Source organism: Cardiocondyla obscurior, linkage group LG08, assembly GCF_019399895.1.
Source record: "Cardiocondyla obscurior isolate alpha-2009 linkage group LG08, Cobs3.1, whole genome shotgun sequence".
NCBI lineage: Eukaryota > Metazoa > Arthropoda > Insecta > Hymenoptera > Formicidae > Cardiocondyla > Cardiocondyla obscurior.
In genome coordinates this window covers 4,812,960-4,836,343 of record NC_091871.1, presented here as the reverse complement: position 1 = coordinate 4,836,343, position 23,384 = coordinate 4,812,960, and the positions used below count along the sequence as shown (strand labels likewise).

The window sequence follows — 23,384 nt, the reverse complement described above, 5'->3', positions numbered from 1 at the left end:
GATAACAAAATTATTTTAAAGTATCACATTTTACTCTTCATTAACATCAAAAGAATTATAATGCTAGGTTTCTAGAATCAAGATTAATGAATATATTTAAAGTATATTTTATTAGTTATTTTATTATTTATTAATTTACATATTATTTCTACTTTATATACTTATATACACTTATTCTTTATGCCTGGAGTTTTTAATTAGTCAAAAACAATTAATCACATATGTTATATAATAATTATAAATAACTTTTACTTTTATCGCCTATAGATTTGTGAGATTTTTCTCCTCTTCGTCGTTTATTTAATGGATTTCGAGGATCATAAATTTCAAACCAATCATCATCTTTTGTACTTGCGTCTTTAGCCAGCACTGGAGCTTTTTCCTCGCATTGTAAAGCGTGTGTCAACCAAGATTCGTCATGCGGATCATCGTCTTCCGTATCTTTCGATATCTTTTTATCGGAACTCGTAGTATTATCCTTCGTATGTTCTTTAGCATTGTGAAGTTTATTCTTAAATTGTTTGAATAACTCCATCGTGAAATCTTCGCGTGTTTTGCCCTTTTTAGGTAATTTTTCCTTAGCTTTTTTGTATTTTTCTTGCGTATCCATGTATTCTTTCATTATTTCAGACTTATTTTCTTCCTTTTCAATTTGTTGCTTTCGATCCACCTCTTTTTCTTTCTTCTCGTTTTGTACGCTGCGCTTTAAATCTCGTATTTCTTTTCTTATAGCTTCGCTGCAAATCAAATTTTTAACAATATAAATACTTATAATTGTATTCTATAAATTTATTTCATATCTATCTTAAAGTCTATATAATTACGTACGCCTTTTTCTTGCGTTCGTCATCTCGATCCTTTCCCAAATAATATTCTTCAGTTTCCACATTTTCATTTGTATCTTCATCTTTTGTTTTATCACTCTCGATTTGTGGTTTCGATTGGGAAACCTTTTTAGAATCCTTCAATTTATTCTTAATTCTCTCCTTTATGGCTCTATTATCATAATATAGTATACATAACTATTTTGTTAAATAAATTTTTGATTAATATATTAATTATATGTAACTCACTCTTTTTCTTCTTGTAAAACCGCCAATTCTTCCGGAGTTTTTGTTTCAACATCACTCTCCCAATCGTTGCTAGGATCCTCTTTCATTTTCTTACTTGGTGGTGCGTCAGGTTCGACCATAGATTGTGAGCTTAGCTTTGGATCAGATAAACAATCATGCGCTGATTTTCCTTTACCGCTATATTGCTTGTTTAAAACTGATGATTCTTCTTCGTCTTCCTCAGCTTCTTCCCCAAACGATAGTAGTTTAAAATTCCTAACACATTTACATATTAAAAAAAAATTGACATTATTATTTAAAACTGTATAATTATCTTACTTTACGCCAGCATTCTTCTTCTTCTTTTTTTCTCTATTGTCTTCTTTCCTTTCAGAATCTATTCTTGGAATAATATCTTGAAATGGATTATGTAAAACTTCCGTTTTTAAAATTTTTTGAGGATACTGAGGTCTGTCGTTCTAAAATTCAATTATTGTAATTATTATAAAATTACATATAAACTATATTTCTATCCTAAAATTAATAGTAAATAATGCATGCAAAGGAAACGCTTTATAGTATCTAGTATATAAAAAAAACACGGTATATACATTAAATAATTACTTTGTCAACAAGTGCATCTTCCAACTTAAGCATGTTGTAAATTGTTTCCCCAGTTACTTTGCCGAAAATAGTATGCTTACTTTGTAACTCTGGTGTTGCACTTAGTGTAAAAAAAAATTGAGAACCATTATCATCTTTACCAGCATTAGCCATAGCTAGTAATCCTCTTCGGCAAAATCGTAATCTTGTGTGAAATTCATCCTGCAATTAAATAATATAAATCATTAAATATTAAGAAAATAAATAACATCATGGTTAAAATTATTGATTATTATACCTTAAAGGGATGTCCATATATGCTCTCACCACCTTCCCCTGTACCTGTAGGATCTCCACCTTGTACTATAAAGCCTTTTACAATTCTGTGAAATATTGTACCATTGTAATAACCCTCCATACAAAGCTGGATAAAATTTCGACAAGCCTTGGGAGCTTCCTTTGTCCATAATTCCAGATCTATGTCACCAACTGTTGTTTTCATTACCACCTATTTATATTTATTAACACAGAGAAAAAGTTAATTAAAAAATAAGATTACATCATTTAGTTGATTCGCGTACAATATAATAATAATAATGATAAAAATAATGTTGTATACTGTAAAAGGAGTTACACCATATTTTCATCTTAACTTACTTAGTTCTTTGTTTGAAAAAAATTTTATAGATTAACATAATTTTACGTCTATATTTTACTTAGTAATAAAATAATTTAGACTTACTTTGCCTGTGGTAGGCGGTTCTTGAATATAAATATTACTCATATTTCTAACCTCGTATTACAACCGATTCCGGAGTAGAGTAAACACACATGAGGACAAGTAGATCGTCATATTTCCAATAGATGGCACATGTTTCCTGATTGGAGCTATTCATGACACTTTAAAATAGTGGCAAAAATAAATGATGAATAGAAATAATTGAAATAACCGAGTACTAAAAATTAATACTTAACAATAGCATATTAATCTGATTATTATTAATAATAATAATAATAATAATAGTATCATATATATTTGTGCATAATTAAATAATTAAATGCGGGTTCGTAAAAATAATATAATAAACTTTAAAATTTTTTCCGCATAACTTGAATGCAACATCAATAACTAAATAATTTATGTCACTATTTTAAAAATCTAATTTTGTATTTTAACATAACATTATCCTGGGCTCTGCTTTGCACGTGTATCCAGAAATTGTAGACATGTATTGATAAAACATTCATGGTATCTAAAGAAGCTCCGTTCTGTAAACATGTTCTTAAATCAGTGAAACTGCTCGATAGTAATTTGTCATTGTGTGTTAAATGTATTAATTAATTATCGTAAAAAAGGATGGGATATTATAACATTGTTTGCAATATTTCACGAAATTACTGTGTGAAGCAATCGATTATATACATATAGTATATATTATAAATTTCTACGCAGTGATAAACGGTGTAAAAACGTACTTGTGATAATGAATTGGGTTTCGAAATCAACTTCTTCAGTGTCTCAATATCCAAATTTTAATCAGCCAAGTCAAATCCGATTGAAAGGCTGCATGAAAAATATTTCCATCCCCGAATTTTCCGCAGAATGGAAAAGAAATATATTGAACTTGATATCTCATACGGACAGGCAAAAACACGCTTCTTTCATAAACTCGGTATTAGATGAGGTAAAAGACATATATATTGAAAATATGAAAGACTTTGTACTAAAATCCATATTATCCTGCAAAGCATATAGGCAGGAACACGCCGTTCGTGAAAAGCGCGATATTCCTGGTGATCTAAAGCGAAACATTATTGATAAGAACAAAATGTATGATCGTGCATTATTTTTACAGCGTCGTATTTCGTTTGCTAAGAAATATTTTCTCTCTTATTCTTTAATTAGACATATAATGAATACGGCATACGACTTTTTGCCCGCTGTAATTTGTGACTTCAGACGTTATCACGAACTCGGAATGTTAACTCTGTGCTGTTTCCGAGATATGACTCTTAAAGATATTAAGAGAGGCTCTTTAATGATCACCAATCTATTTTATTCTGAAACATTTAAAGCCGTGCAGAGATCGCAATTATTAAGGAGCCTCTCCGCGAAACATCTGTCTCAATTCATGCGATGCCTCACAAACGTATTTGTTCAACAGATTCTTAGTGTAATGATGAGATCGATTGATCACGTAATAGATACCATGAAAGACGGCCGTTTCTGTCCCCAAATCGAATTCCAACTAGTATGTGAAAGCGATCAACTTGTAACAAAGCCAAATGTGGCGGAGGTTTTCTCGATATACCACAATATTATTCAAAATATTGAAGGTATTGCCCAGGATTTGATGCCATTGGAAGAATGGTTGAACGTCAATGCGAAAGAAAAGTTTATAAAAATAATACTTCCCGATTGGTTCGTTAACAAGTCTCATCGTGATTTACAAAAGATCTTGGACGCGTTATTTCATCCTCTGAACGAACACGTAGCGGCTATCTCCGTGGAATTTAGCGATATATGCATGTCCAGTACTAAAAACCGAATGAAGTCTTTGGCTTCTGAACAACCAAATTTTGACATTTACTTCGAGCACATATGCATGTACAACGAGTATCTGAGCAAAACGAACTCCATGCTCTCGAATTTGTATTACAACGTGGGAAAATTAGAGCAGAACGATGCCAAGGAATTTTTGAGGCAGATCTGCTGCGACGTTATAGACGCTCTCACGGCAGAGCTTGTAAAGTATCATCAAGATTTCAATCGTTCGATCTGCTTGAATTTTGAGGATCTAAAATCTACCGCCTTGAACATTCCAAGAGACGCAAATTCTTTGATACAGTTGGGCGAACGTATGTCGTATGCTTCAAAAATACTGATGAAGGAACAGGAACAAAAGATACGGGAATCGATTTACATGCTGAGCAAACTGTTGGAAATTACTATACTTACGGACGAGCACATCGATTTAAACAAAATCACCATCAATTGGCTGCACGATATTCAGCCGGTATTTGCGCAGAACAACACCCTGTGCGAAGCTATGAAGAGCGAACTAGAAGAGGATCTTCAACGAAGAATAAACGCGTTAAATTCAGAAGTTGACGCGATGTTCCCGCAACTTATCATTCTAGACGATATGGACGACGTGAGCAAGGTTGGAGAATACGTGGAACATTATAAGGATCTGATCAAGAAGTATAAACGTATAGACGACGAGATGCAGATTATTAATAGCGAGGAGAGGCTCTTCAAGTTTCCCGAAACGGAATTTCCAAAAATAATCGAGCTGAAGGAAACGATCATGCCGTTCTATAAACTTATATTTACTGTGCACCAATGGCGAAGAGACAACTCTGTGTGGTTAAACGGTCCATTTGAATGCCTGGATGCTTCCGTTATCGAGAAGAAAACTACGAATTATTTCGACGAAATGACGGAAATGAGCAAGACAATGAAGTCGCGTATTAAAATGGACGCGACGGCGAACAAGTCGTATAAGTTTTCTGGCATTGCCGACGATCCCGATCCGATGCAGCAGCCCGCGCCGCTGAAATTATGTTGGCAAACGCTTAATAATGTTAATGAGTTTAAAGTTTATGTGCCGCTTGCGGTTTGCATGTGCAATCCGGCTTTGAATGCGCGCCACTGGAAGGAGATGTCCGCGATTTGCAATTTTGATCTTACACCGAATGCAGGAACAACTTTAAAGAAAATGATCGATATGAATCTGATGGATAACATCGACAAGTACAAGGCTATAAGCCTGGGCGCTAATAAGGAGCTGCGTCTTCAACAGGAACTGGCTGCGATGATTGAAAAATGGGAGCTGGTATCGTTCGAAACGTCGACCGATGCAGAATCCGGTATAGTATCTTTTAAATACGCGAGTGACATTGAAACTCTTCTCAGCGAACATCTTATCAAAATTGATGAAATGAGAGCGTCTCATTTCGTCAGGCCAATATTGTCAGACTTAATTAATTTTTCCAATGTCCTCGCACGGATTCAAGAGAGCCTTGATCGGTGGACGCAAGTGCAACGCCGTAAACTCTATTTACAGCCAATATTTTCTTATCCACAAATAGAAACACGCTTACGTCAAGAAACGTCGTTATATCTAGAAGTAACTAGCGTTTTGTTAAATATTAATAATAAATTCGTGGAAAATCCAAGTTTTCGCGAAATAAAAAATTCCTCGGATTTACTACAGATCTTAAACAGAGCTAATGAAAAGTTGGAAAAAGCGATCAGAGGCGTAAAAGATTACATAAATATTAAAAGACTGTCGTTCACGAGATTCTTCTTTCTCGAGGACTCGGAGGTTCAGAAAATATTATTCGAGTCGGCTGCAGAGAAACGGTATATCCTTGTAACAAAATGTTTTGCCGGTATAGAACGATTAAAATTTAATAAATCTAATTGCATTCGAGGTATCATTGGACATTACGGGGAGATGTTATATTTAAATAATAGTATACCTTTGTACACCGATATAAAGTGCGAGGAGCAATGGTTAATTCAGCTTGAAACTGAGATGAAAAGTACAATTTACGAAAACATTTTGCAATATCATTCTTTGATCGATGGAAATTTAGCGCAGATTCCCAATGACAATTTTCCAAGTATGGTGATAATTTGTAGTTTGCAACTTTATTGGACCTGTTCCATAGAAAAATGTCTTGCGCCATTAAACATCACGACGTTAAATTCTTTACTCGCGACATACGTCAACGGGATAATTTCAGTAACTAACGAATTGAAAAACGATTTAACGCGAAAGCGTAGGAATTTTTTAATGTCATTAATCACCGTCATGTTGGCTCATAAAGAAATTATAAAGCTGCTATTAAAAAATAATACTGTTGAGCGGACAGACTTCGAGTGGGTTGCGCAATTAAAATATTATTTTAATAACAAAATTATTGAAATATCGTTATTTGATACGACGATTAAGTATGGATACGAATATAATTATTATCAACAAAACATTGTTAATACTCCCCTAACTGACAGATGCTTTCGTACAATATTGCAAGCTTATCGTTATCACTTGTACAGTAGTATCATAGGTCCGACAAATACCGGTAAAACGGAAACGATAAAAAGCCTAACGAAAATTATTGCCAAGCCATTTTACGTCATTAATTGCAGCAATAGCATCTCTTATGATTGCATTATACAGTCATTTAAAGGAATGATTTCTTGCGGAGCGTGGATTTGCTTCGAAAATTTCGACAAATTAAAGCTGGAATTATTGTCGGCGATTACTCAGAATCTTACGCAAATAAAACAAGCGGTGTCGTCTGATTTAAAAATCGTAAGCTTCGAAGGTTGCAACGTCAACTTAAACGTCTACGGAAACATATGCGTTAATATTAATTCGGAGCATTCGGAACACGTCGATTTGCCGGATAACTTAAAACTTCTCTTTCGTTCTGTATCAATGACGACACCGGATATCAATCGAATTGCCGAAGTCGAGTTCTTTGCCGGAGGATTTCGTCACGCGAAAAATTTAGCGGTAAAGCTAACTATCAGCTACAAATTATTATCCGAACATCTGGAAGAGAAACATCGCTATGACTTTAGTATATCGTCGCTGAAAACTGTCGTCGCGACCGCAATTAGCATGAAGCAAAATATCGCCGATGAAAATGAAGAATATAACTTGCTGCTTAGTTCAATAATACACGTAAATATTCCGCAGTTATGTAACGTCGACGTGCCAACTTTTCAAAGTATCGTGCAAGATATTTTTCCGGAAACTGTCGTGCTTCCTTTCGACTGTGCGGCAATTTTAAATGCTCTGGAAAGCGTATGCGCAAAGAAACTTTTAACGCTCCATCCGCTCTTTAAATTGAAAGCTATACAGATCATAGAATTAATGTACGTACGTCGCGGGCTTATACTTCTTAGCAATCCCTTGGGTGGAAAAACGGAAATGTTGCGCACCATCGCCGAAACGTTGTCGTTATTACGCGAGCAAGAAAATAAAATTGGTGCCACGGTAAAATTCGAAACGATCGTACCGGGAGTGATGGATAGCGACGCGCTCTTTGGACATCTGTGCGATAAGACTGGAATTTGGAAGGACGGTTTGTGCACCGCTATATTTCGCCGTTTTATGGAAGATACATCGACAGACCGTAAATGGTTAATATTCGACGGAGACTTAATCGGCACGTGGATGGAAAATATATATACAATTCTCGATGAAAATAAAATGCTGTATTTGACATCCGGAGAACGATTTCCCGCGGTAGAATCAATGTCGATTATCTTCGAGACAACGAGCACGATAGAAATTTCACCCGGCATAATATCGCGATGCGGAATAATTTATATCGATACGCAGTCTATTGGCTGGAGACCATACGTTTTTTCTCACATTGCCAAACCATTTTACGACGAATATAAAAAAATATTACATGCTCTGTTTGAGTGGGCGATAGATCCATGTCTTAATTATTTAAAAAATAATGGCGGTATATTAATGAATCAGGATTTACACCTTGTTACATCAACCATAAATTTATTTGAAATAATACTGAAGGATGCTTGTGAAAATGCCGACGAGACGGATAAAAAACACCACTTCGTCACTTGGGCACAGGCTGCTTTAATCTTTGCTGTTGCTTGGACATTCGGTGGAAATTTAATCGAGGACTTACAAACTAAATTCAACGCATTTTGCATGTCGTTTTGGAGCGGCACAGAAACGGAATATCAAAAACCCGATGTAATTAAAAATTTCGAAGTAACGCTGCCTAACGAGGGCTTAATCCAAGATAACTTTTATATCTTTAAAGGTATCGGAAATTGGAAATATTGGAACGATTTATTAAAAAGCGAAAAAATCCCCGAGATATGTAATTTTAATCAAATTTATATTCCAAGCGTTAATAGCATTAAGTACAATCATATATTTTTAAAGCATATTACGTATCGTAAGCCTTTCCTCTTGTACGGGGACGTCGCCGTTGGAAAAACGAGCCTCATTTCCGATCTTTTGAGAAACAAATTACTAGACAATCGCTACGTCTCCAATTTTTTTAGCTTTACTTCGATGACCACGGTATTCAGAACGCAAAAGTTGTTGCTCTCTAAATTAAACAGAATACAACGTACCGCGTACGGACTAGGAAAAAATAAATTCTGTGTAAATTTTGTGGACGACGTGAATGTAACCACCGTGCAAAAATCAGAAGCACATTCAGTCTTCGATTTCTTACGTCAAATACTCAGTTATAATTACTGTTACGATACAAATGAATTAAGTAAGGTGTTTGTGCAGGACATTATGTTTACGCTTGCAGTTACTGCAGGAAAAATTAACGGCATACCTCCCAGATTTTTACGACACTTCAATACTTACATGCTTTCCGCTCCCACAACAGATAACATTTTCAGAACGTATTTCAACGTGCTGCTTGCTAATTTAAAAAAAAATTTATTCGCGGCAGACGTTACGGGAAGCGTGACCACTATAGTGAACGCGACGATCGATATTTACAAGTCCGTGATAAAAACGTTACGGCCAGTGCCCAACAAAATGTACTACTATTTCGATATGCGCGATATATCTAGAGTAATAAATGGTTGCGGTCTAATTCAAAAAGAATCGGTGGAAACGAAGATAACTTTTATCCGGCTGTGGGCACACGAGATTTTACGCGTGTTCGGCGATCGTATATTAGACGAAAGTGACAAGGAATGGCTCTTTCTACGAATCCGCGATACGGTAAAGAACAACTTTAAAGATTCTTTTGAGATCGCCTTTGATCATTTGCCTAAATTCGAGAATCAAATCACTAAAGATAGCTTCAACGATTTAATGTTCGGGAATTTTGCCGAGACGGAAAAGAGACGATACGAGGAAATCGGGCTGGAGGCTTTAAGAAACAAAGTTCTCGCTTACCTGAACGAGTACAATGCCAGCGTAAAAAAGAAACGTCTCAACATCGTCGTATGCCGTTACGTATTAGAATCTCTGATAAAAATTTCCAGAATTCTTAGCATTCCGGGTGGAAACGTGCTGATGATATCTAACGTGGGTACCGGCAGAAAGTCCACGACTTCTCTGGCTGCTTTTATGCAGCAGCAAACCATGTTCGAAACCACGGTCGATTCTTATTACAATATTAATGCGTGGAGAGATGAATTGAAAAGAGTCCTGCGGGAATGCGGAACGTTGCGAAAAGACGTCACGTACTTTATGAACGAAAGGCAGATAAAGAACGAATTTTTAAACGATCTTAGTTGTTTGTTGAGCACTGGAGAAATACCTGACTTGTTCTCCACCGAAGATAGGCAGAGTATAATCGAGATGACGCGACTACATGCGCAATGCGGTGACCGAAATGTAGAGCTCAGTGCACGATCGGTGATGACTTACTTCACAGATGAATGCAAGAACAGATTGCACTTGGTGCTCTGCTTCAGTCCTACCAGCGTTGCGTTCAGAACGTATTTATGCTTGTACCCTAACTTAGCGAAGCACTGCACGGTAAATTGCTATCAGACTTGGCCCGATCAGGCACTTTTGGACATCGCTGTAAAATATATGAAAGACGTTGATGCGCAAGAAGAAATTAAAGCTGACGCGGCAAAGATTTGCGTGCAATTTCACAACAATGCAAAGGAAATGAGTTTGAAATATCGCGAATTATTCGATAGGAGCATTCACGTGACATCGTCGGGCTTTCTACACATGCTGAAGCTGTACACTCAGCTGACGTCGAAGAAGCAGAAAGAAATCGTCGCGTCGCGAAACAGATATTTAGCAGGATTGGAAAAATTAGAATTGGCAGCCGAGCAAGTTGAACAGATGAAAGCCACTCTGACGATTTTAAAGCCGCAATTAGAACTTTCCGCTCAACAGACCGTCATCACTATGAAAGAAGTCGAGAATGAAAATGTTACCGTCGAGCGAGCTACGATTCTTGTCAAGCAGGAAGAAGAGATCGCGAATAAGAAGGCGGAAATCGCGGGAATCTTGAAGACCGAATGCGAAGCTGATCTCGCCGTTGCAATACCGATTTTGGAGGACGCGGTAATCGCCCTGAATACCTTGAAGCCAACCGACATCACGTTGGTGAAAGCGATGAAAAATCCGCCAGATACTATCAAACTGGTGATGGCTGCCGTTTGCGTGATGCTGGGCGTTCCTCCGGATCGCACCATCGATCCGGTCACCGGGAAGAAGTTCACCGATTATTGGGGCCCGAGCAAACGCATCCTGGGCGATATGAATTTTCTGCAAAATCTAAAGGATTACGATAAAGATAATATAGAACCCGCGGTGATGCAAATCATCAAGAAGACGTACATGACGGACAGCAGTTTTGTACCTCATATCGTTGCGAAAGCGTCCAGCGCCGCTGAAGGTCTCTGCAAGTGGGTTCGCGCCATGGTATCTTACGACGAAGTGGCGAAGGTGGTCGCCCCTAAGAAGAAAAAATTAGCGGAGGCGCAAAATGAATGCGACGAAGCCGAGGCATTCTTGAACGAGAAACGGCAGACTCTGGCCGCCTTAAACGCGAAACTGGCGGCGCTAAATGACAGTCTACGGCAAACGTTACAGAAAAAATTAAATCTGGAGATGGAAGTGGCGACGTGCACCGCCAAGCTGGTTAAAGCGGAAAAGCTCATCGCAAGTCTAGGAGGCGAGAAAAGTCACTGGATGCAGTGTGCTCATAATCTTCAAATGAATTACGACAGCCTTGTGGGCGATATGTTATTATCGTGCGGAATAATAGCTTACATGGCGTCTTACAATATTTCTTTTCGTGACGAAATGTTAATCAAGTGGAAAGAATTTATGGAGGTTTCGAAAATAATGTATACTAAAACGTACGATTTCATAAGCGTTCTAGGCACGGAAATCGAAATTAATCATTGGCAACTCTGCGGCCTGTCGAATAATCGTTTCGCGACGGAGAACGCTATTATTATGGGAAATTCGAAACAATGGTGCCTTTTTATCGATTCACAGAATCAAATAAATCAATGGATCAAGACAATGGAAAAAAAAAACGACTTAAAAGTCATTAAATTAACAGATTTCGATTATATATCAATTATCGAATATAATATTGAAATTGGCAATCCAGTTTTGCTGGAGGACGTCGGAGAGAAACTTGAAATTGCATTGGAATCAATTCTGTTAAAAAATATTTACAAAAATAAAGATTGGTACATCGATATCGGAGCTAAAACTGTTAAGTATTCACAAAATTTTCGATTTTACATTACGACGAGGTTGTCGAATCCAAATTATTCGGTCGATACTTTCGGAAAACTTACGATAATTGATTTCTCGATGCCAGATGGGACTCTTCGGGATAAGCTACTGGATATCGTTATTTCGAAAGAAAAACCGGAGCTTCAAGAGAAATTTGAAGCGCTTCGTATCGAAGACGCTGCCCACAAAAAAGTTCTCCAACAGCAAGAAGATAATATCCTGAGCACTCTCTCATCGACTACCACGAATATTTTGGAGGATGAAAATGCCATACAAATCTTAGATTCCTCGAAGAATCTCACCATGAGCATCGTGAAGAAGCAGGAAACAGCCAGAGCGATGACAGAATATATTAACAAATTCAGAGACGCGTACTTACAATTCGCTGATCATTGCGCGGGTTTATTCTGCACACTAACCACTCTGTCGAATTTAAATCATATGTACCGATTTTCATTCTCTTGGTTTATCCAGCTGTACATTACCTCGATCGAAACTTCAAACAGGAGCGTCGTTCTCGAGAAACGATTAAAATTTCTCAAATCTTCATTTACGAGAAACCTTCATTCCAGTGTCTGCAGATCGCTCTTTGAAAAGCATAAGCTTTTATATTCCTTTCTGCTGTGCGTAAAAGTATTGATAGACGCACAGCAGATTACGAAAGAAGAAGTTAAATACTTTGTCTCTTCGGACCCGAAGAATAGTAACGCGATCTTGAAATCACCGCCGGATTGGCTGCCGATCGAAAAATGGAGACAAATTTACGGATTAAGCAACGCCGTGCCAAGTTTACACGAACTTGCACACGATTTTCATGTCAATAGCGCAGCTTGGAAAAAATATTGCAACGCGATACCGTTTCAAAGCCATTTGGTGCCGAGCCCGTGGGCCGATAGATTGACTCGATTTCAAAAATTAATGATTATAAAAATCGTGAGATACGACAAAGTTATCGTGGAAATAATGCGGCTGATAGAAGATACCATGGAGGACGTATTCAATACATATCCGTATTTTCAGATATCCGAATCCTATGCGGAATCCAGCTGTCTCACACCGATTATATTTATTTTGCCGAGCTACATTTCGCCGCTATCGCTCGTCTCCGAGTACGCGAGCGCCAGGGGATACAGCTCGAAATTCATCTCTTTATCCATAGGTGACAAGCAACAGGCCAACGCCGAGGTTCTCCTGGAAAAGACGCGAAAAGAAGGAGGCTGGATATTTTTGCAGAACTGTCATTACGCCGCGTCGTGGATACCGAGGCTCGAACGAATTTGCGAAAATCTAAATCTTCCCGATACGTCTTTGGACTTTCGGCTGTGGCTTTCTAGTTATTCCACTCCGGATTTTCCAATCGGCATTCTGCAGAACAGCGTAAAAATTGCCCTCGATTATCCGCTCCGTTTGAAACAGAGCTTGCTGAGAACATATCGGTCAGAGCCGATGAGAAGTAAAGAATTCTTCGAGGGATGTCCCGGAAGAGACAAGGAGTTCTCCAAGCTTTTGTACGGCCTTTGCTTCTTCCACGGAATCGTTAGAGAAAGAAGGCACTTCGGGCCACAAGGCTGGAACATCCCGTACGATTTCGGTCACGCAGAGTTCGAGATATCTATTAGACAACTGCAGAATTTAATTAACGAAACCGAGAGCGTGCCGTTCGATACGCTGCTTTATCTGATCGGAGAATGTAACTACGGCGGGAAAATCGCGGACCGCTTTGATCAAAGGTGTCTTCGTCACCTGCTAAGCTCTTTCTGCGACCCGCGGGTTATCGAGAATGACAAATATTCTTTTTCCAACTGCACCGAGCATTCAATACCGCAGAGATGCGAGTACCGTGACATCATCGTGCACATTAACAATCTGCAGCTGGACGCGTCGGCGGAAGCTTTCGCTTGCGACGAGAATGCTCTCGTCAGAAAAGACACGGCTATCACCAGAGAATTTCTAGAATCCATATCTCGCCTAGACGAAATCAAATCGTCCGATCGTGAATACGCTATAGAAGATGAAGCACTGCAAACGATCCAAGAGATCAGCAGCAGATTACCCAATTTATTTAACATCGACGAGATACAAAGCAGACACCCAGCGTCTTCGAACGAGCCATTAAACGCGATTCTCATCCACGAGGCTAAAGTGACGAATGACATTTTGTCGATGATCGCGGACTCGTTGAGCAGCGTAAAATCGGCATTGAACGGCGAGACCATCTTGACCGAGTCCCTTGAAAATATTTCGAGGGAGTTATGTAAAAACCAACTTCCGCGCTTCTGGAAATTGATCGACGTCGGCATCGCAACCAGACATCTCTCGAATTACATCAATTTACTCTCAAAACGCGTCAGTTTCATACGATGCTGGAGTGAAAGCGATTCTTTACCCCGCGTGATTCAGTTCGATGTCTTGTCTTGCTGCAAAAGATTTCTATCCGCGGCTCTCCTCGCGTTTTCGCGACGTCGCGGCATACCCGTCGAACAAACCGTCTTAGATCTTAAAGTGGCAACAAACGGCGATTCGATGTATAACAAGGAGGACGTAGATACTTATTACATTCACGGTTTACATTTGTCTGGTGCTCGATGGGACACTCAGAGGCACGTATTAATTGCGAGCTCAACCAACGTATTTTGGTACGACATGCCGCCGCTGCGTCTTACATTTAGCGGAGAAAAGAGAATTATTCATCGTAATGTATACGAGTGTCCGATATATATCTCGCCGATACAACGCGACGACGACGGAACGGTCACTGCCATTACAAATATCAAATTAAAAAATTATATCACGAGCGTGCCTCTGGAAACCGATAGCTCACACATTTATTGGATAAAACGTGGCACGGCATTATTCTGCCAAATTGACAATTAATTGAGAAATAATTCCTCGCGAATTATTAAAAATATTTCGTCTTTAATCTAACTCTCTCGGACCGTTCAACAGACACTTGACTATTCTAATAAAAATAGAAGTATATATCGAATTATTTATATGTATACTTATATATGAATATTTAAATTTAACAGCGCGCTTCTAAAATGCGCGCGAGACTGTTCGCACGGTCGTTCAAACATACTTCCTCCGAAACTTTCACATCCGGTTCGATTCCGCGTGGAACCGAGAGGAATGACAAGCGGACAGGATCGAGAAAATTGACGTGAGAGCTTTGTCACGCAGGGTGGATTCGTCGTGACCAGTCGTGACCGAGGGTCAAAAAACGGAAAGAAAGAAAGAAAAGCAGTGGACCGAGATCGTGAGTTTTCTAAGATTCACAGAGAATGGCGAGCCGCGACGAGCTGGTCTCGCAATTCGCGGATGTGACTGGGGTTGACGCCGAGAGAGCGCTATTTTACCTTGAGTCATCTGCTTGGCAGCTCGAGGTGAGACAGCACATTTTACAAAATGCCCCGAGGAGACCGAGATACCTCCCTTGTTCACACACAACGCGAGAAAAGAGAGGAAAAAATTAACAGCCGTTCCGTTGCAATAATCTCGACAAGAGTTTCATAACCTAGCTGTCGTATCATTTACCGTTCCTCGCTGCCTTTCGGCCGTTACCTTCGACGCGTTAGCGTACCTTTACACGTAGCTCCTGGAGCTCGCGATTAATTCCGTGACGAATATCATGGTAACGATTACCGGCAAAATTTGAGTTTTGCATCGCAAATTTTACCGCGCACGCTGTAAAGTTTCTTCGTGTAACAAGATTATCGAAGATTTCGACAGTCTTATCGCACGCGTTGGCACGTAGTATCCTTTCTAGGTTGCCCTCACCAGTTTCTACGAAAACGATGAGCCAGCTGAACTGGTGACTGAGAGCCACGATATACAGGAGCCGGAAGGGTCAGAGGGTAACGCGGCCGCAATGTCGAATAAGCAAACGAAATCCGACTCGACCGAGTCTAGGGGTACCAAACTGAAGCCCAAATTCGGAACGTTAAACGATCTTCAGCATAGCGATAGTAGTTCTGAAGAGGAGGAGGGACAAGCGTTTTACGCCGGTGGATCTGAGCACAGTGGACAGCAAGTTTTAGGGCCTGGAAAGAAGAAAAAGGATATCATCAGTGACATGTTCAAGTCATGTCAGGAGCAATCCATTGCTGCGGATTCCCCAAAAATAGGTGGTCAACAGAGACCAAACACATTCAGAGGCACAGGATATAAATTAGGTCAAACTAGTTCAGACAGTGAAGGTATTTTCAAGCTTTTATTATTAAAAATTGACAGTAAAAAATTACCAATATTTATTACATTCTTTTTGTACAACAGTGGTGATGGGAACAAACATGGATCAACAATCTTCAAATGGTCTCATTGTATTGAAAATGTGGAAAGATGGATTTACAATAAATGATAGTGAGATACGATCATATGATGAGGCTGAGAACAAAGACTTCTTAGATGCCATAAAACGAGGTGAGATCCCAGCGGAAATTCGTCAACAGGTACAAGGTGCAGAAGTAAGACTTGATATGGAAGATCATCGTCATGAAATTTATGTCCCACCAAAAAGTAAGGTGAAAGCCTTTTCGGGAAAAGGGCACATGCTAGGAAGGTATTTAAAAAATTTATTTCACAATACGGTTAATTTCACGGATTTAATTTCTATATTTTCCGAATTTCTGTAATGTAATATTTTAGTCCATCGCCAGCTACCGTTGGCATGACGGTTCCAACAGATCCTGCTGATCAAGCTGCCAATGAAGCTCAAGCGAAAAAAGAATTGGAATTAGATGCCTCAAAGGAGACTACAACATTACAAATCCGTCTTGCAGACGGCAGTGTTGTGAAGGCTCAATTCAATCTATCGCATACAGTTGCCGATATTAGACGATATATAATAACGTATCCTTTAATATGCTTAAAGTGCTTTTTAATTAATAGATAAAAATTAAAGTTAATAACATTAATAATGCTTTGTTTCTAGGATAATTAATATAGAAAAATTAAAAATGAGATAAAATTTTCTTAACATTCAATATCAGTATGAGACCTCAGTATGCTCTAAGGGATTTCAGTTTATTAACTGTGTATCCAACAAAAGAGCTTGCGGAAGATAAAACGATTGAAGAGGCAGGTTTACAAAATTCGGCTATAATGCAACGACTGAAATAAACTTTTTCTAAATTCCTAGATTGAATGATGTAACGATTAGACACCAAATATATGTTAAATCGCTTGAAAATAATAAAATTTCTATGTATTTTTATTAGGAATATATATAGCACCTTTTTTTCTTACTGTATTCTTTATATACCTATATATAATATACCTATTTCCTGTGAATATAAATGTATGTTAATTTATTTCAAGTTCAACAGTATTTAAAATTACTACAAAAGTCTTAAAACTAAACACAAAATTTTTTATTTGATTTTTATTAAGCATTAGTTAAAAATTGTTATATCTCTAATAAGATTACGCTTTTTGTGTACATTGTATGTACATATGTAAGTTCGCTCTTATATATCACGACATAACAAATACAAAGATGTGAAGCTGTCAAACAAGTAGGAATGCTTTTATTATAGCTTAAGTTTAAGATTTGAAATGTATACAAAATATTAAAATAGCTGAACATGTCACGACTAGTTGTGTAACTATGATGTAATGATTAAGGCACCTAGGATGAAAGACGGCATATAATTACGAAATATTCATATATATGAGTAAAATACAAAGGAGCATTATCTAAGCTTGTGCAAATATTAATTGATTTCATATTAATCATGCAAAATTTTATTTTACTTTATATTTGCATCAAGCACATTCAGAGCTGTAAAAAAATATAGTCACTATTTATACAGCTCTGAGCGCATTGTATCGTCCAAGATACTTCCTAAGAATCGATGAGTTTTGTATATCTTGGGCAAATCTCAAAATTGTGAGATCTTCTATTTCTTTAGTCTCTTTATAATTATTACAATACTTATATTGATTCACAGCAATTAAATTTTTTCCTATCTCTTTAACATATACGCGAGATTTTTGTAATGTCACAAAAGGTTTGTGAATACAAATGGAACGATCTTCCAGAATATTTTCACTTGTTTTTGTTTTTTTCAATACTATTAGGGTAGAATTGGCATATTGTTTATTGTCGGCTTGCTGTGTGCAAAAAGTCGTCAATTGTAGTTTGTAACGATCAGCTACCATTTTGTTGGTTTTTTTGTAGTCTGCCAGTAAATCAATTGTTGCATGATGGTATTTTAAATTTACGTATTCGTTCCATGAGAGAGTAATTGCATATGCAGCATTATTATATGTACGGTATAAGCAATCTGTCTCAATGATTTCTCTTATGACATTTTGATCGATTTCTGTGAAAGGAAAATTCCATGGTACAACAGTATAAGTAAATTTCCAAAAAGAAGTTGGATCATTTGCCATTTCTTTTAATTTGCTATTAAATTCATTTGGAATTCCGGAATCATATATAATAAAGTTATCCATTCCAATTAATGCATGGAAAGCAATAAAGCCTATCATATCTATTGACTTTGTTGGCTTTATCAATGATTGTGTAACACACACTGCTATCCTGCTGTGGCTCAAACTCTGTGGCTGTATTTTTATTGAAAAAATTGGTGCATAATTAAGGTATTTGTTAGATTTTTTAACAAATGTTATTCCAGTGGGAGTTTTGTCGCTAGTGTATGTACAAACAAAATGATATCCTCCATATCTTAAACCTTCTCTTAAATTTGAAACAACTGCATTGCCAATGGGATTAAATTTAAAACTTCCCAATATAGGTTTACTCTCATCCTCGAAATAGACAAGACATTGTACATTCGAAATACTACTTCTGGTCCCAAGTCCAACTGCTCGAATCTCTTTCTCATTGATGCTATATGCAGAATATATGTACAGATCATCTTCTAGATGTTGCCAAGAAGGAATTGGTTCGTCAAATTTGGCACTAAATGAGGTAAAGCTTGAACTAACGTTTGCACAACTAGCATCAGCTTTTCTCGGCCCAGGTTGTCCAAAGTAATTAAAAACTTCTAAGACATACCTGAGCTTGTTATATTCATGTATATAAATAAGTAAAGATATCAGACTCACTACAGCTGTAACAGTTAATGCAGCTTGATAATATTTTCTCATATTGTCGATGATTATTTTAATCTTATATAATATCTTTAAAAGTCAACTTCTTATATGTAATATTCCATTTTATAATCCTTGTTATGCAACCGTGCATAGAGAACATTCTGAAAGAAAATATATGTTACTTAACCTTAAAATATTTACGACTATTAATTACTAATATACATAATTAATATATATTCCTTTACTTTTTACTTACATGTCATTATTTTAATTGGAAATGTATTATTTCTCACCTATGATTATTTTATAACCAAATCTCCGTTTTATTTGTCATCAAATTCTTCGATTTTTAATACAGACGTAAATCAAAATTGCATTAAGACACTTCAGATATATTTTTATAGTTTATTGTTTAATGATTGACTTAATTACGACATACAACATTAAAAAAATATGTATTTACACAAGCATCAACGAGTTATATTGAACACACTAAGGTAGATTAGATTTCATGCGCGTTAAATTCTTGTGCTGATTGGCTACTGGGTGGCGAATTTTTTCAAGTTCCAAGCAGTGGTCGCAGATTTTAGACAGGCAACATACGTACACTAGGCACAATGCCGTGTCCGTGTATGCTCGTAGCGCCTGCTAATGCCTCGGACGCAGAGAACCCAACTCGGAATCGCGACTTCCATGCGTACAGATAGAGGCTCGTCCGTGTGAAGCCAGCGTTTCGGCTGCCGTCCGATAGAAGAACAGGCCAGACCTATACACTGTCTGTCCTGTTCTTTTGTGGCGTCGCCGGCAGATATCTCAGATCCGCTTCTCGGTAACATCGCGGAGTCTTAAATAATTTTAAATAGTACGAAATCCGAGTCACCGAATTGTGTTTGGTCCGAAATGTTCAAGGTATAATGTGTTAATGTAAATTTTTTATGTGCAATGCAACAAAAATTTTCCGTCCCACTTAAACAGACTGCGGACTGTCGGTTGTACATATTTTTAATATTTTCTGTAAGTACAACCGGTGTGGTTAAAAATTTTTGATGCATCCTACACATCATTTCACTTAAAGCAATATAATATTAGTGCAAATAAATATATTTAATATATGTATACAGGCGCGCGCCTGTATTTTAATTCAAGGAAATAAGACAGCTGTCTTATTTAATTTATTAAATAAAAAATTTGCAAAAAAAGCATTATTTCTTTGAAAATAATATATATTAAAGCATATGCATATAAAAATATATAAGTATACATAAAACATATGTAATATAACAATTAAAATAAAAAGAAATAAAGACAATGAAATAAAGAATTTGTAAAAAAAGCATTATTTCTCTGAAAGTAATATATATTAAAGCATATGCATATAAAAATATATAAGTATACATTAAACATATGTAATATAACAATTACAATAAAAAGAAATAAAGACAATTAAATAGAGAATTTGTAAAAAAAGCATTATTTCTCTGAAAGTAATATATATTAAAGCATATGCATATAAAAATATATAAGTATACATTAAACATATGTAATATAACAATTAAAATAAAAAGAAATAAAGACAATTAAATAGAGAATTTGTAAAAAAAAGCATTATTTCTCTGAAAGTAATATATATTAAAGCATATGCATATAAAAATATATAAGTATACATTAAACATATGTAATATAACAATTAAAATAAAAAGAAATAAAGACAATTAAATAGAAAATTTGTAAAAAAAAGCATTATTTCTCTGAAAGTAATATATATTAAAGCATATGCATATAAAAATATATAAATATACATAAAATATATGTAATATAACAATTAAAATAAAAAGAAATAAAAACAATTAAATAAGAAATTTGTAAAAAAAAAAAAAAAAAGCATGCGACTCACGAATCTGCATGAGCTTCAGCGGAGTTGTTGCCGGTGACTGTAACATAAATAGGAAAATATTAATTCAGACATGTTAGTTTCTTTTTGATAAAGATTTTGATTTAAAAATTAATGCTTACCTTAAAGTTGCTCCGCCGATGCAGGATACCCCCCGGGCCTGCTCCTCCTCTCAGATGGGAGGTCGTCGTCGTCGTCGAGTCATCTTTTCGCGCACTGGAAACTCTCGCGAAATACTGTCATTAACCCCTAACGCTATCACTCATAATTTAAATTATCACTCGTTAGTTTACATTATCACTCACAGTTTAAATTATTATTAAAACACGGCACCCCGTATTATAAACAAAAACGCGAAACTGTACACTCACACTCACTCACACTCACTCACATAATATTCACCGCGCACTTCATAACACTTCATAACACTTCATAACACTTCATAACACTATGACTCATATTCACCGCGCACTTTATTACACTATCACTCATACCTAGTTTAAATTATTATAAAACAAGAAAAAAATTGTTCGAATAGGACTTTAAAACTACTAAAATACGCGTCGCACAATCCGGCGTAACGCGAATCTCTCAAGCAGCAGATGCCAATTTCCCGAATTGCGTGCAGTAGCGCACGCACTATCAGTCACGGCTAACGAAACAGAAAACGACACTCCGCGAGGGACCGACGAATACTCCGGGCTGTACGACGATCCCTTAAAAAATAAATTAAAAACGCGAATTACTATATCCCGAAAGCGCGAAACAATATTCCGATAACGAGAAAAGCGACCTTGTTTTGTAATAACTTAAACACGGCATCCCGTATTATATACATAAACGCGACACTGTACACTCACACTCACACTCACTCACATAATTATCACCGCGCACTTCATAACACTATGACTCATATTCACCGCGCACTTTATTACACTATGACTCATAGTTTAAATTATTATAAAACAAGAAAAAATTGTTTAAATAGAAATTTAAAACTACTAAAATACGCATCGCACAATCCGGCGTAACGCGAATTTCTCAAGCAGAAGATACCGTTTCCCGAATTGCATGTAATAGTAGTGACCTTTAATAACGGCATGACTCATTGCGGCAACGGCAACTAACGCGCGTAAGCTAGGGTAAAGTGCGTCAGGCCTTACCGCGGATCGCGTACGTGAGTCCTGAAGTACCGAAAGAAACGAGAAAACGAGGGAAAAGTTGAAGGAAGGCATCTTCATGCTCTGTTCTGTTCGCGACCGTGCATGTGAGAGAGAACGCACGAGTGATCGTTAAGAAATCATTAGAGGCGCCTATAATGATTTCTTAGCGATCACTCATGCGTTCTCTCTCACACGTCGCGAACAGAACAAACATGAATGCCTTCCTCCAACTTTCCTCGTTCTCTCGCTCTCTCGATACTCCAAGGTTCACGTACACGATCCGCGGTAAGGCTAACTCCACCCTAGCTCACGCGCGTTAGTCGCTGTCACCACAGTGAGTCAGGTCATCATTGCCGGTCACTATACACTATTAGCACGTCTTACCAGACAGAAAATCGACACTCCGCAAGAGATAACGCGTACTCCGGCTGTACGACGATCAATTAAAAAATAAATTGAAACGCGAATTACTATATCCCGAAAGCGCGAAACAATATTCCGATCACGAAAAAGCATCCTTGTTTTATAATAAAATAACGTTCTCCGCGCACTAGATCACTCGCGGGATATTCACGACACTTCCGTTAAATCTTTAAACACGACCCTGAGACGTAAGCGCGGTCTAACTGTCACTTTAATACTTCGGTCGGTGTAACGAACGACACAAAACTTGCACGAAGCACCGGTATAAAACGCGCCGCGATATAAAATATTCCTAACGCGGTAGACACTCGCGGGATAGTCCACGACACTTCCTATTAACCTTGAATCCCGACACAAGAATCTAACTGTCACTTCAAGCGAGGTCCACGTCACCTTGTTGCGCGGTCAAAAGTCGTCGGTAGAATGACCGCGAAAACTTCCCCCAACCCCTTCAATGTTTTCCCTACTATCGCGCGGGATATTCTTTACCCCCTTGTGTTACCCCCACCGGGGGGTATTCACTATCCCGCTTTTTACCTTTACCGTTATTCAAAACACGCAACCACCTTTTTCGTTAAATTTTTGAATTTGACTTGAGTAATCGATAGCTCAATAATAATCGAATAAAACAGAATATTAATCATAATTTCACTATCCCGCGTTTTATTTTTACCGCGCTTTAGAACGCGTTATCGCCTTTCTCATTAAATTTTTGATTTTGATTCAAGAAATCGATAGCTCAATAAGACATCGAACGGAACAGAATATTAATTGTAATTTTTCTGTTTCAGATAGTACTCTAGCATTAAAGGAAGGACCGACCCGACATTCCGCAGACATCCTGAGAAGAGGAGGAGGACCAGGAAGGGTATCATGCATCGGCGGAGCAACTTTTAGGTGAGAATTAATTATTTTTTATAAAATCTTTATTAAAATAAAG

General features: G+C 37.3%; 4 protein-coding genes and 1 long non-coding RNA gene across 7 annotated transcripts in view; 3 read left to right on the top strand and 2 right to left on the bottom strand.

Annotated features, from left to right (window-relative positions):
* LOC139105189 (uncharacterized) overlaps positions 1–23,384 on the top strand; it is a 35,510-nt gene that overhangs the window by 11,967 nt on the left and 159 nt on the right. For both annotated transcript variants that reach the window (XR_011546138.1, XR_011546137.1), the window contains one exon: positions 23,236–23,341. This is a non-coding gene — a long non-coding RNA (uncharacterized lncRNA). The remainder of the gene's footprint in view (positions 1–23,235; positions 23,342–23,384) is intronic.
* On the bottom strand, positions 108–2,564 carry LOC139105170 (spliceosome-associated protein CWC27 homolog). The gene is made up of 7 exons (XM_070661125.1): positions 2,398–2,564; positions 1,954–2,163; positions 1,677–1,877; positions 1,392–1,531; positions 1,074–1,328; positions 829–996; positions 108–737 (listed from the first exon to the last, which is right to left on the bottom strand). Exons 1-7 carry the CDS (start codon positions 2,437–2,439, stop codon positions 236–238), a joined length of 1,518 nt encoding a protein of 505 aa, XP_070517226.1. The 5' UTR covers positions 2,440–2,564; the 3' UTR covers positions 108–235.
* LOC139105152 (dynein axonemal heavy chain 7) lies at positions 2,833–14,928 on the top strand. Its single transcript, XM_070661091.1, has one exon. The coding sequence runs from the start codon at positions 3,140–3,142 to the stop codon at positions 14,780–14,782; it is 11,643 nt and encodes a 3,880-aa protein (XP_070517192.1). The 5' UTR covers positions 2,833–3,139; the 3' UTR covers positions 14,783–14,928.
* Positions 15,090–17,127, top strand: LOC139105177 (NSFL1 cofactor p47). The gene is made up of 5 exons (XM_070661138.1): positions 15,090–15,291; positions 15,675–16,104; positions 16,181–16,466; positions 16,553–16,756; positions 16,897–17,127. Exons 1-5 carry the CDS (start codon positions 15,190–15,192, stop codon positions 17,024–17,026), a joined length of 1,152 nt encoding a protein of 383 aa, XP_070517239.1. The 5' UTR covers positions 15,090–15,189; the 3' UTR covers positions 17,027–17,127.
* Positions 17,198–19,597, bottom strand: LOC139105173 (uncharacterized). Of its 2 annotated transcripts, none has more exons than XM_070661132.1 (2): positions 19,224–19,597; positions 17,198–19,128 (listed from the first exon to the last, which is right to left on the bottom strand). In XM_070661132.1, the coding sequence occupies exon 2, from the start codon at positions 19,019–19,021 to the stop codon at positions 17,711–17,713; it is 1,311 nt and encodes a 436-aa protein (XP_070517233.1). In that variant the 5' UTR covers positions 19,022–19,128; positions 19,224–19,597; the 3' UTR covers positions 17,198–17,710. The 2 variants fall into 2 exon arrangements, with proteins under 2 accessions (XP_070517233.1, XP_070517234.1); XM_070661133.1 differs by having other exon boundaries at positions 19,261–19,597.